General features: G+C 48.7%; 3 protein-coding genes across 3 annotated transcripts; 2 read left to right on the top strand and 1 right to left on the bottom strand.

The window, feature by feature from the left end:
• Positions 1-606: 606 nt before the first annotated feature.
• Positions 607-2,955, bottom strand: N7471_009822 (serine/threonine-protein kinase; the record flags this gene model as incomplete). Its single annotated transcript, XM_057282541.1, has 2 exons — positions 607-2,736; positions 2,791-2,955. The coding sequence occupies 2 exons, from the start codon at positions 2,953-2,955 to the stop codon at positions 607-609; spliced, it is 2,295 nt and encodes a 764-aa protein (XP_057133424.1).
• A 5,298-nt stretch (positions 2,956-8,253) lies between these two features.
• On the top strand, positions 8,254-9,321 carry N7471_009821 (uncharacterized protein; the record flags this gene model as incomplete). Its single annotated transcript, XM_057282540.1, has 6 exons — positions 8,254-8,324; positions 8,383-8,409; positions 8,464-8,698; positions 8,757-8,966; positions 9,038-9,136; positions 9,208-9,321. 6 exons carry the CDS (start codon positions 8,254-8,256, stop codon positions 9,319-9,321), a joined length of 756 nt encoding a protein of 251 aa, XP_057133423.1.
• A 1,197-nt stretch (positions 9,322-10,518) lies between these two features.
• On the top strand, positions 10,519-12,749 carry N7471_009820 (uncharacterized protein; the record flags this gene model as incomplete). Its single annotated transcript, XM_057282539.1, has 3 exons — positions 10,519-11,467; positions 11,525-11,627; positions 11,680-12,749. The coding sequence occupies exons 1-3, from the start codon at positions 10,664-10,666 to the stop codon at positions 12,747-12,749; spliced, it is 1,977 nt and encodes a 658-aa protein (XP_057133422.1). The 5' UTR covers positions 10,519-10,663.
• Between the last annotated feature and the right edge of the window lie 189 nt (positions 12,750-12,938).

Genomic DNA, 12,938 nt, shown 5'->3' with positions numbered 1-12,938 from the left:
TAGAAAAATGATAGAAAATTGATAGACAAGAATAAAGATGGGAATGGCTGTAGCCGGACAATGTACAAGCGGGGGAGAAAGGGGGGAAATTATATGGACAAAAGAAAAAGAGCGCAATATTCATCGAGAATGATGTGCAAATGTGCAGATCCGATATCAGACATATCGGATGAAGAGAGGGTGAGGAATACCTAATAAGGTAGAGGGAGATGCGGTGTATGATGCGACTTGCGCATGTGGTATCAAATGTCAAGGAAAGAAATCACGCCCCTGTTAAATGACGAAACGAAAGGACTCCATGAAAAGGAAAAATAAACGAGGCCCGGATCCGTCTATAAAAGGGCTGCAGGGGTATGAATGTGGGGGAAATGAGAAACTTGCAAAAGAGGGCGAAAGCCCAATGCCCATATGTGAAAAAATGATAAAACACCCTCCGAAATGGCCAGACCTTGTGAAGAAAATGAAAAAAAATAAATCCCAAATCCAGACGCCTTGAGCTATGTAGGTTGCTCGGTGTTTGTTCCGTTGTTGCGCAATTTCGCCAAATTTTTGTGCTTTTCGCAACTCAAAAGGATGTGATGTGGTTCAAGATGGTGGTTGGAACACTTAGATGTAGTTGGATCCCCGGGCGAAGTAGTCGGATTTCTTGTTGTGATACTCGGCCTCCTCGTAAGGGGGGGTGGGCCAATGGCGGTTTGTGGCAGCGGGATCAATCTTGTGAATGTTCAACTTGCTAGGTGTCGAGTGTTGACCAAACGTAGCACTGTCCTTTGCCGTGGGTGACGGTGTAGGATAGGGGTTTTGCAGTGTACGCGAGTTGTCTGGTTGCCGGTGAACACCACTGTGCGAGTCGGCAGCCATTGACTGAGTCAGAGCCAGGCGTCTAGCCGCCTTGCTGGCAGAGTGCAACACCTCATCAAGCAATTCATCTTCCTCTTCAGGAGTCTCGTACCGGTGAACCGGGTGGGTAGACATCTGCATGGCACGGCGAGTCCTGCTAGAGATAGGGGCAGCGTTGTTGCCGGTGGCCTGAGGCATTGACTGACGCTTGGTGTGGCCGTCTGCGGAATTGTTCAAGTGCACCGGGACATTGCTCAGTGTGGACGAGTCCAATGCGTACTTGACAGATTGAAGAGCCTTGTCCAGCTCGTTCAGGTCGGAACCTTGCTTTGGTTCACTAGTAGGCCCATCCAGAGCCACTGAGGAACGGTTCGACCAAGGGATGCAACCTGCGTTAGCCTCGACGTCATCAGCTGGCGCTGCTTGGTTTCGTCCAGACAATCTGCGGGCGCGCTTGCGCAGATGCGAGAAGAAACTCTCCTTTGTGGTTGGAGTGTTAGTCCCGGAACCGTTGAGCATCCTTTCAGCCTCTTGACGGTTCTGGTCCGAGTAGTGATTCCCATGGGAGTTGAGGGACAATTGCCGGCCGATCTTTGAGCTAGCTGATGTGTCGGAGGACTTGGAAGCCTCGCTATGCGCCATAGTAGCGTTCGCCTGGGCTGTAACGGAGTTGGAGAGAGGGGAGACAGGGCGGATAGAAGGGAGGATTGGCATCGGTGCACCGTTTGCCCAGGTAGCCCGCTTGGTGTTCGCGGGACGCGGCTTGACAGGCTGGATCTCAGGCACAGTGACTTGAGTAACAGCTGCTGGCCGGGCAGGGCTGTCCTCTGCAGTAGGTACAGGGCTGTCTGACCGAACGATCAATGATCTCCGGAACCATGAAGGCTTAGACGACAATGTAGGAGAGTCACCAGGGGTAAGAGTTGGTGACCTGAAGCTCTTCTCGGACTGCTTGCGGCCCAGCAGTCTCGACGAGGTGGAGGACTTGGGCCGCACCGGATCAACCGCATCGGCGAAGTACTCGTGGTTAAGCGCCTGGGTAGACGTTGGGCGGTTCTTAGGGTCCCACATGAGACACCATGTGACAAACTCGCTAAATGCCGCGGGCCACATCGGGGGCTGAAGCACAGATTCCATCGCGTGTGGTGCCATTTTGGGGAACGTGAAACCGAGCTTGTGAGCCAGGCGCGATCCTTCACGCCATTCACCACCACCAATCTTGGCGCCCGACTTGCTGTACCAGTTGCCTGGGCTACCCATGATCTCACACACACGCCAAACTTGGTCGACCTCGTTGCCTCCCGGGAACAGGGGCTTTAACGTGGCAATCTCAACTGCCATGGCGCCCATTGCCCACATGTCGACTGGGGCCGAGTACTCTCCTGCTCGTAGAAGCACTTCAGGTGCGCGGTACCAGCGCGTGGAGACATATGTAGTGTATGGTTGTTTGGAGTGAGTCTCACGAGCAAGACCAAAGTCGGCGATCTTCACAGTGTAGACAGGAGGGGTGGAGGGAGGAGTGACGAGGTTAGAGTAGCGGCTGAAAGCGGAATCATTGGGGGCGGAGGTTGACACGAGAATGTTCTCGGGCTTAATATCGCGGTGGAAGAAGTGGTGTGCGTGGATGTGGTCTAGACCGGACAAGATCTGGTAAAGGATACTCTTGACGTGCTTGCCTTCAAAGTATTTGTGGTCACGGGCCTTCATCAACTGATACAAGTTGCCATCCATGTATTCCATGCAGATGTGAAGCTTTCGGGAGAGGGGGTCGAGGAAGATGTCGAGGGCAGGGACGAGGTGGGGGTGAATGGGTAATGTTCGGAGGAAGATGACCTCTCGCAGGTCTAGACATGGACCCAAGGAATCAAATGTCTTCTTCATCGTTTTGATTGCAACCTAACCAACGAGTCAGTGGAAGCACAATACACCATCAAGCTTGCTATTCCATACCATAGTGCCTCTGCGAGCGATATGAGCACCGGCGGTCCGTACGCGTGCGACGGCAACACTACCGAAGCTTCCATCACCAATCTCCTTAATGACTTCGAAGCGGTCCTCGAGGGTTGCCATGGAGGTATGTGACCCCCGGGTGGGTGTATCGTATGTGACGGTCATGTTGATGAGATGTCTCTTCAGGTCTGCCAGCAGATCGAGAGAGGAATGTGGAGGAGGGGTTCTAAGGGGGTTCAGGTCAGCTTCCCGGCATTGTCAGAAGATCAGGCGTTCTTACAATTATTTAGAGGGGAAAGTTTCGCAGTATCCCCGAGTGAGTGTGTATGTATATGGGTATATCAATTGCAGCAGGTGATCATGTTCCGAGAATCAGTTCGAGCCAGACGATTGGGTTCCCATTGACGGAAAAGTAAGGAGTGACGAGGTAGTTGGAGGGGGAGTGACGGTGGTCATGTAGTGGGCGATCTGGAAGGACTGAGGACCGGGCACGATGCAATAAAAAGGAAAATCCAGAATAGGAGGAGACCCGGCCTGGTGGAAACTGGAGGGATCGGAGGACCGAGGGTGAGCCCCTGACGCGGTGACAGCTCGAGCTCCTCGACGGGGGCGTGGAGACGGTAAATTAACAACTTTCGGTCGTTGCAGATCAGTCCACCGTGGCGAAACTCTTCAAATATGAGGTCACTTGGAATGTGTATAGGTTGGAAAGTAGAAATTTAGAAGTATCAGAGTATAAGAATAATGAGAATAAAGAAACAAAAAAAGAGAATAAAAGAGGCATCGCCAACATAAGGTGCATATAGAGGGGGGTTCTACGTATGAGAAATCCAGACTAAATTACTCAATACTGCAATACTGAAATTATACAAGAAAAAAAAGAAAATAAACTAATTTACAAAAATAAACCAAACAGAAAAATCTAAATTAAAATGAAATAAACCAACTCAAACCAGCTAAAACCCCAAATAACGGGTTGCTCCCGTCTCAACCAATGGCACAATCATTGTGGAAACGGGTACCTTATTTTCAATTTTACCATACAAGTCTCCCTAAAATATGAACACTTCTTTTTGAAAAAGAAAAAAAAAAAGGGAAGAGAAGTCTCAAATAATTAATTCAATAATAGTCATACTATTTCATATTCCATATTAACTACAAAGTAAGTATTGTAGTGTAGTGCATATTTCTATAACAAACCCTATATGCTTATCACATCTGTATAATTCCCTCATTGTATTTATCATCTGACCGCTGTGGATGCACGGCGCCTAATAGTTGAGGAGGTTGGGCATACAATAATTGTGTGCAGCCTGTGACCGTTGCCCACGAAGCCCTAGTCTGCAATGTTTGGGGCGTGTCGGAAGGGGTTGGGCCGCGTTGGTAATTTTATTTAACTCGAACATGGGAATTGGCTGCCTCGAACTATCACTCCCAGGACTAACACACTCTAGTTAATGTCTCCAGTTACAAACAAAGACATTTCATCTTGACTTTGATACAAAAGTACACACCGATCACCTTGGTTACCCCATCTTTGTACGAGTCACTTCCAGCGGAGATGTACTTGGTTCTCCGTTGATGCACCAGATGTACCAGATGTACGATGTAAGATGTAAGATGTACTCCGTACTACCGCAGACACACAGCTCCCAGAATGGGCGAGAACAGCAAGGAGAATCCTTTCCCTCACCATCTTATGTTCCTTATGTCATGTCCTACCTTCGGACTTCTACTCTCTGCCAGTTGCATTCTCGCACGGATAGTAGAATACCGGCTGTCTTATTATTCGGCTGCTAACGGACCATCCCTGTTTCAGTGCCTCGCCTACGGAGTAGTTCGTGTTGGCTTCTTAACTTTGATTGATATTGGTTGACCGGACATCCTGTGCCTCATTTTGTTTTCCGCCACCTGATCTCCTGATGCATCGTAGCTCTGAGAGACGAGGTATCTCGCTGTCTCTTTTCTGACTGATCCTCCGACTGGTCTGGGCCAATCATATACCGGGGTAAGATGCTGGCACGGCCACATGGAAGAGAATTGGTAAATTAGGTTCGCGGCCGGACGGAAAGGTTCGCGGGATAGAAAGGCAGGTAGACTTAAGCCGGCGATGGGCTGGGAGTTGCATATGATGGGTTCTCTTCTCTCTTTGTTCAAAGGTACCCGGGTCTGGGCCCCGTATGCTTAGTAGATCATTGACAGGTTTCTGCCCAGCCGTCTCCGATTGGGAACAGCGTAGGATTTGCTTGTCTACTCGGGTTTCTTTGTTGAAATCCCGTCTAAAAGACTCGCATGTTAGTGCCTCTGTTGCCATGGATGCCGGATGTGTTGACGTATTACAAACTTATAGAGTCTAGGACATCGTACCAGTAGTATAGATGGTCTCTTAGACTCCAATCAAAGTGATGACAGTAAGATCATAAACCAAGCCCATTATAGCCACTTTGCGGGAAGTCTCTAACCGCGTCATTCCGGTTTCTCCACTAAATTCAAAGCTAGGGGATGTTCGCGGTCCCGACAACACAGACGTGGATAGCCCAAATCTTACACGGTACGGAATATGGAGTAAAGAAATGTAATTACCTGCAGGAAGCGGGATGGAATGCACCTGTCAGAAGGACGAACCCTGGGGCAACCGTTGTGGCCCAGGATCCTAATTTTATTTGGACTCTGCAAGGCTGATTTGAAGAGCATTTAACCAGTCTGTTCAATTCATCAACTCATAACATCCACTGTTTCAATGTTCGGCGTTCGCCCCTTATCCGACCTCTGCATGAAATTCCAGGTACTCCGTACATAAAGTACATAAAAGAACGCAAATCTAAGGGCCGTACCGAAAGGAAACCAAGGTTCGAATTTAGTGGGTCAATTCCTTTTTCACTTTTTATATTTTTCTCTAGACCGCACACTTTTATTACCATTCGGACGCGACGTGGAGTACACACCGTGTACAATATACCATATGAGTTGTACACGGAATACCACAGACTACATTCACTTTCAGAACATATTCCACTTTCTCCAAGTTTCGAGTCTATGATTCGCCCAGTGGGGCTTCCTACTCCACGCATACCAACTGCAAGCCAATCATCACCGATCAAAGATCAGTAGTACGATGGAGTCTATGCGCCAACAATGCCATTGGCCCCATCACTAAAAACAGCCCACTTTATCCAGTTGTTGTGCCTATGACGACGCCGTCTTATCCCTCACAATTGCCTAGTCACGCACCGTCGATTCGGGGGACTACGGAATGCTCCACGGTGGGCCTCATCTAGGCCAGTCCTAGCTACCCGCGGAGGGCTGCTATAGGGGAGGATCGCAGTGTCGCCACTTGGGAAAGGAAACTATTTGCTTCCCAGTCTGCCGGGAGGCGCCGTCATGTTCCTTTGGCCTTCGAGAAGGCGGTTCCTGGCAACGTGATCATCGAATATCCGAATTAATTGCGAGTCAACGGTCTCCGAATGGTTATCTTGCCTTAGGATGGGGTGATTATTGCTTAGACTTTAGACTCCATAAAGCGAGAACTTGTCGGGGCCAAATCCACCTTGGCCAATCTTCTACCTCGTTGCCCCCTAACAGGCAACCCCCTTCTCTAAAGACTAAACAAGCTGACCAACGACGAACACACGATCACAGGGATGTTCATCCCGAACTTCGTAGGGAACTTCCTAGCGACCGTTGGTAAATTACCAATTTCAAGATTTAGACCTTCCACTTACAACATACTACACTACATTCGACTAGATCACCTCGGCCCACTTCAAACACCGAAATGTCTGTGTGAATTTCCAGAATCCGTGGAAGCCGCGGGACGGACACCCCCTTGATCGCTGGGACTGTCAGATCTGAGTCCCAGTAGATTATTCGTTCCAAGTGTGCACGAGGGGCCTAAATTAGCTTGAATGGGCCGTTTTAAATTGTTTTCATTAGAGTGGTCCCACCGTCACTCCAGTAACATTAGATTTATATGAAAGTTTTGCGCATTGGGAAGGTGTCTACAGCACAATACATTAACAGATAGTCTTTCACTTGCAGAGTCAACTAGCACTAGCCCTTTATGCTACCTAGCGTACGGAGTGCACAGTGGCAGTGCCACTTACTGCATGTTATTGATTTTCTTCGTGTTCATCTCTGGCTCCGGGTATATTTAGATCGCCAGCTAAGGCGGCCATGATGTCTTGCTTACCGCAGTGATATACCTACATTGTGAAGTGATAGATGCCCCTCCTCCCTCCCCTGCCCCTGCCGTGCTGCCCAAACTGGGTCCTTATGTGTGTCATACCTAACTAGCTTATTCCATTACTCTGGGAACTAATGTCCGTGGTCCGGTTGGCTTTGAAACTAGCCCCTGTCGAGATTGGGGGATGCCCCTATGTTGTATGCAGAGGCAATCAATTATGCTTCTATTTGAGGGGCTTGCTCCGCTTCTTCTATGGTTTTCTAGAAATAAAATAGAGTGGTTTCGGACGCCGGTGCATATAAGTGAGGTGAGAATGCTGATTGATTTAATATCACTCCTTTTTGAAGGTCTTGTAAGAGGCTTGTTTACTATCTCTGTCATTGCCCTACTAAGAATAACGTCTAAGGTGGCCTTGATTTTCCATAGCAGTTATATGGATATTTACTAAAATATAACACCACAATCTTGGAAGAATGGTCGCTTATGCGGCCTTGTCATATCTTTCTTGATAGTGGTTTTGATAGTGGTTTTGATCGTGGTTTTGAATGTCTTTTTTTATGTATTTTTTATGGATATACCCCGCCCCCTTTATTGGTGTTGTAGCTAGAAGGATAAAAGGATTAGCCGCAAAGTATAGAATATAGTGAAAAGGGTGTAGAATGTGGTGCCTTGGAGGGAGATGAGAGGTGCTGTCTGATTTAATATTACTCGTTTTTGAAGGTTTTGCAAGAGAATCCTTTTTTGCTATCTCTGCTGTTGCCCTGATGAGCAATAGACTTGATAGCCAAGGTGGCTTTGATTATGCTGTGTGTTTGCTTTCTAGAACACAATGCTGTTCATATTGTTTGGTTGATGGCTTTCATTTGCGGCATCTGCATGGATCAACATACTCAGCTGTGTGCTCAGCTATTATATATCTACTCAAGAATTAACAACAACAACTTGCCCTTTTTTCTTGGTATCATTTCCACTTTCATGCCTTTGGTCCTTCTTGTTGAGCAGAGCTCTAAAGCCAAAAAGAACAAGCAAAAACAGAGCTCATGATGGAAAAGCAAATTCGAGGTGATTGAGTTGGTCAGCCCAAAACCCTCACTTTCGGAAAGAGCAACCCACGCAGCTTCCTCATTGTGCCTGCCCCCGCCAATATAAATCGACTATTGTCCTTCCTCTCGTTTTCTCTTCCTCGCCTCTAGCCACTAAACTCACTCTGTGTAGTATCCTGCGATCTATACAATTTTTTACCTGATCCTCTTGTCTTTCTGAAATACCACCATTTGACCATGCCTCAGGGACGCAGACGGGCCCCCATCAGTCCGTTTGCGCAGGGATACACTCCGCAAATGAGAGAAGCGTCAGTTAACCAAATCTCACTTTAGGAAGCAAGACTTTCGCTAACAAAGTGTTGATAGCGTGGACCGAATGCCGATTCCAAACGAGTCAGTATTTTCATCTGTCTTGATCTTCAACTGCTCAACTGCTCACCGTCGTAGAATCAAATGTTGCGTTTGCAAGCGGCTTCGCCCCAAGTCCCAGTACTCGAACAATCAACTGAACTACCTCCGCCAGGCAATGTTCGATATTGGTTACAGTAACATTCGTGACCAGCAGGTTGCTAAGTGTGGTCCATGCACGAATGCTCAGGTTTGTGAGGAGCTGTGTCATCGTTGCGGTCACTACCGTGCCATCGACCAATTTGCCAGAAACCAACGGAATCGTGAGAATCCGGTATGTCTTCTTGATCTACGCACTCTAACTGCTTCTCACACTTGGTTGGTCTCGATAGCTCTGTCAGCCCTGTATGAACTACCAGATGTCCCTCGATCCTGTCGATCAGCCTCTTGCAATTACGGACAAAGTTGTGGTCGAGGATAATACAGAGGATGAGGATGAGGAGCTCAACTCTGAGTCTGCGGGTCGTTCCGGATCTGTGGTTCTATCTGGGTCTGTGGGACGCGCTGAGTCTGTCGATCTCTTTAGCTCTCTGAGTCAGTCGGTAAGTGAACAGAACTACATCAGCTCTGGTCAAGTCTTGGTGTGTTACTCATTTATATACTTTTACTGCAGGAGAGCCTGGAGCAGGGCATTGAGAGAGCTGTCGTCTTGCACGATGATTCCACGGATAGTGATGGTAATGCGAACCGGAACGGCTTTGCAAGAGTTAAGGTAGGTAACTTTATCCCAACAGAACTTCTCTCGCTCTGGATGAACTTTTAAGCAAACTTCATATTGTATAGGCACACCGCCCTCGTCAGGAGCCTGTTCCCGACCCCGAGCCCGCCCCAGGCTGGGCACCCGGTACCCGCAAGGTCAATGATGGCACTCCTTGGAAAGGAGGAAGGTTCCTCTAATTGTTTCCAGCACCGTGCCAGTGCATTTCCTAAGAACAACCTTCGGGTTATGATTGACGATGCTTCTATCTATGAACACTTCAACTGCTAAGCTGCGCCTAGTATTGCAGTCCGCGGCTTGCTCTGCTTTTCGCTTGCCTTTGCACACACATGGTTCGACCCCTGGGTCTGCCTATGATGTCTCCTATGTGTGTTCAGACGCTCTTTCTTCTGCTCTTTCTTCTGCTCTTTCTTCGGGGGAGGCGAGTTTCTAGTGATTCCAGCCCTATGCCTGGTGCATGTCTTACAGGCAAATTTTTCACATTCTGGTTGACAGGGCTTTTATTTACAGGGTGGGGTGGACTTATAAGTCCGCGCCTGATATAACCCTGTCTACTTTTTTTTTTTTTTTTGCTTTCTTTTCTGGAGTCCTAGGGTTGACTACAACATATGTTTTATGAAGACCCAGGTACCAATCCAAGTTTATTTTCAATGTTTTGTTTCCTGTTCTCCTATGGGCTGGGAGGCAATAGTGCCATGGTTATGACATCGGTGGTTCCGCTGACTCCACCTACTATAAATAAATCACCAGCTCGTATGTTGTATGTTGTAGCTCGAGTTCATTATCATTCAGGCATGTTCCAGCTATTTCTGGTGGTTGGAAAGACTACAAAGTATAATGGCAGTGGCAAACTGATTAATCCATTTTGGCTTCTGATAAGCTTTTGATTTGTTCGTTCCAATAATAATGATATCTGATCATAATGTGAGAATAATAGAGGAGAAGAGGGCAACCCTACAGAATATATAGACAACCCTTAAGACTACAAAAATACTCTGCTCTGTCGATCGGAGCCCCAACCGTCGGATCCGGGCCGACAGTTGGCAATGACATAGCTCAATCTTTGAAATAGTGTCCTTGACAACTCTGATAGGTGCAAGGGAAACTATAACCTACATGGAAGATGCATGTAAAGTCCTCAGTGGTCGCTACGCACTGCAATATGCATGCTCCATTAGTCTGCCGATCGCATCGCTCTGACCCAGTCTAGCAATATGACAGAATATCTGTGGGACGTTAATATAACAAAGGGCTAATATATATTAAAGAGCGACCGCATAATGTGACGTCGAGGGAGTACAAAGAGAATGAATCTTAAATCCGTCTCTTAGTGACGATGTGATCGCCACAACGTTTCACTCGCCCCCCCCACTAGCCCCTCCTCCATAATTTATTGGTAATTTGTAACCTCTCTGCACTTCTTCTTTCTAGAAATTTTCCAAATCGATATTTACAACGAAGGATTACACGTCTTTGTGCAAAGAGAGCAGCCCAGCCACATCTAAGCCTCCGAACCCCCGTATGGCCTACAATGGAAATTACGCCAGGAATACATATCAAACGGGCAAAATGAACCAAGATCCAAACGAACATGGGTATTCGTCAACACCTCCATATCCATCCTACTACGAACCAGCCCACCTGAACATGCCGCAGCCACAGGTGCCGCAGACTGGTCCGCCGGCCCCAAATCCAGCCCCAGAGCCCTACACCTATCCGGAACCCCAGCGCTCCTCCCCAAACATGCACACTGGGCACATAGACAATGCAGTGAGCTCTGCATTTCACAATAGTGGCTCCGCAGGCTACCTCTCCCCGGAAGTTTTATCGCAGATCACAGCAACAGTGATCCAGCAACTCAAGACAACTGGGTTAGACAACCTACAAGGATCCGGTGCGCCCCAGCCCCGCTCGCAATCACAGCAGCCACCATGGCAAACGGATGGCTCGATGCGGCCGCACGCAGAGTCCCCGCCTACCGTACCCCTGCAGCGAAGCAGTTCAATCCCCCCACCCAGTTCGGCCTCTGACAACACCAATACTGGGAATTTCCAGCAATACGCTCCCTCCGGTTACACTAGTGATAGTCATCTCGGCCCGAAACCCACTCCTGATCCCCTTGCAAATAGACGGGGCTCTATATCGAGTCAAAGTAGTGATCGGAGTCACCATAGCCACCATAAGGCGGAGCGTCCGAGGCCTCCGGATCGGGACGCTACCGTTATGGAGATGACTACTCTGGAGCGGATTTGGGGGAAATTGTTTGAGGATGGTAAGGCGACGAAGAGGCTTGGGCAATTCTTACGTGGGATTGCGGTTCATCTGGTATGTGGACATTTGTCTATTCTAATATAGTATGGATTTGATGGCTAACTTGAGTAGATTGAGGACTATCCGCCGGGAAACACTATTGTCATTCCCCCTCACAAGTTGCAAAAGTTCTATCGTGATACTCATGATCCGAATGACCCTTATCCATGGCAAGGTTGGTGGTTTCATCTGTTTATTGACATGCCAAATTCTGACAAAATATTTAGACATCTTCGACGATCGTACATCTTCGATATCCCGACTATTCCGCGAAATCAAAGTCGAACATCATCTCGTCCAAGACGATATAGAAAGTCGCCCAGATATCCCAGGGCTAACACCCAAAGGCTTCGAGACCTGGGAAACCTTGATGATCCTCGCGAACCCAGGGCGTGAATACGAGCGGCTCCAAAAAGCAGTCCTCAACATGCCCATCAACAACCCCGACGACAAGAAAGAGCGTTTCCCAAAGGAAATCCCGCGCCGCCTCTTCCCGGAAATCGGAGATATCGAAATCAGAGAAGATATCGAGGACCGCATGATGGTCCACTGCGGCGTCGATTTACCATACATCACCCCCGAAGAACGCAACCAATCCGCCGCCCGACCGACCCGATCATCCACCAAGACCACATCACCCACAGAGCGAACCCACTCATACGAGCGAGGCCGACCCCGCCCCACAGCCTCTATCCCAAGACCAGCCCAACAACCACAACCAAGACCCGCCTCGGCCGTCACAGACGACGACGAAGACGAACCCATCCCCTCAGTGCCAATCGAGCGCGAACGAAAGCCCTACAGCGCAAATCCAGGCATCGGCAAGGTCTATGAAGGATCAGGCCACAGCCGCAGCCACGCGGGCTCCTTCTCCACGTCCCGGCCCTCGGACTCTACCCACAAGGGACCGGCTTCGGGACAAACTCCAGCACACCGCATGTCTGAGTCCTATGACCGCGACCCGCACTACTCACGCTCGGGATCTGGCCATTCTGCTGATAAGCGGTTCTCGCATGACTCTCGTAGCTCGTCGCAGAGTGTGAATCACCGCGGTGGTGGTGGTGACTATAGGCATTCAGAGGGTGATTTGCATGGTCGTGACCATTCGGCTAGATATGCGGGGCTGTCGGCGCATGATTTGTCGTATAGCGAGTCGCCTACTGCGAACCTGCCTGAGGATGGTGCGCGCAGGTTTCATATTGATGGTAGGCGGGGTAGTGAGGATGAGTATTATCGTGGTAGTGGGCAGGGCGGGGGGTCTGGGCCTCAACAGCGGAAGTTTAAGTTTTACTCTTGAGGTGGATTTGTTCTATGTTTTGGTGTCTTTGGCTTTGTTTCTTTTGGTGGTGATTGCGTGTCAGGGTCATTTTCCAGTTCTTCTGGCTCTCGATGTCAATTTCGGTCTTGATTCTGATTTTGATTCTTTCCAAGCTCGGCGTTGCATGGATACGAAGATACCCCTTCTTTCCGGGGTTATACATGACTG

The sequence above is a fragment of the Penicillium samsonianum genome (assembly GCF_028829775.1).
Source record: "Penicillium samsonianum strain IBT 33392 chromosome Unknown utg000005l_segment0_segment0, whole genome shotgun sequence".
Classification (NCBI taxonomy): domain Eukaryota; kingdom Fungi; phylum Ascomycota; class Eurotiomycetes; order Eurotiales; family Aspergillaceae; genus Penicillium; species Penicillium samsonianum.
Note: the sequence above shows the minus strand (reverse complement) of the source record. Positions and strands in the feature narration are given on the sequence as shown.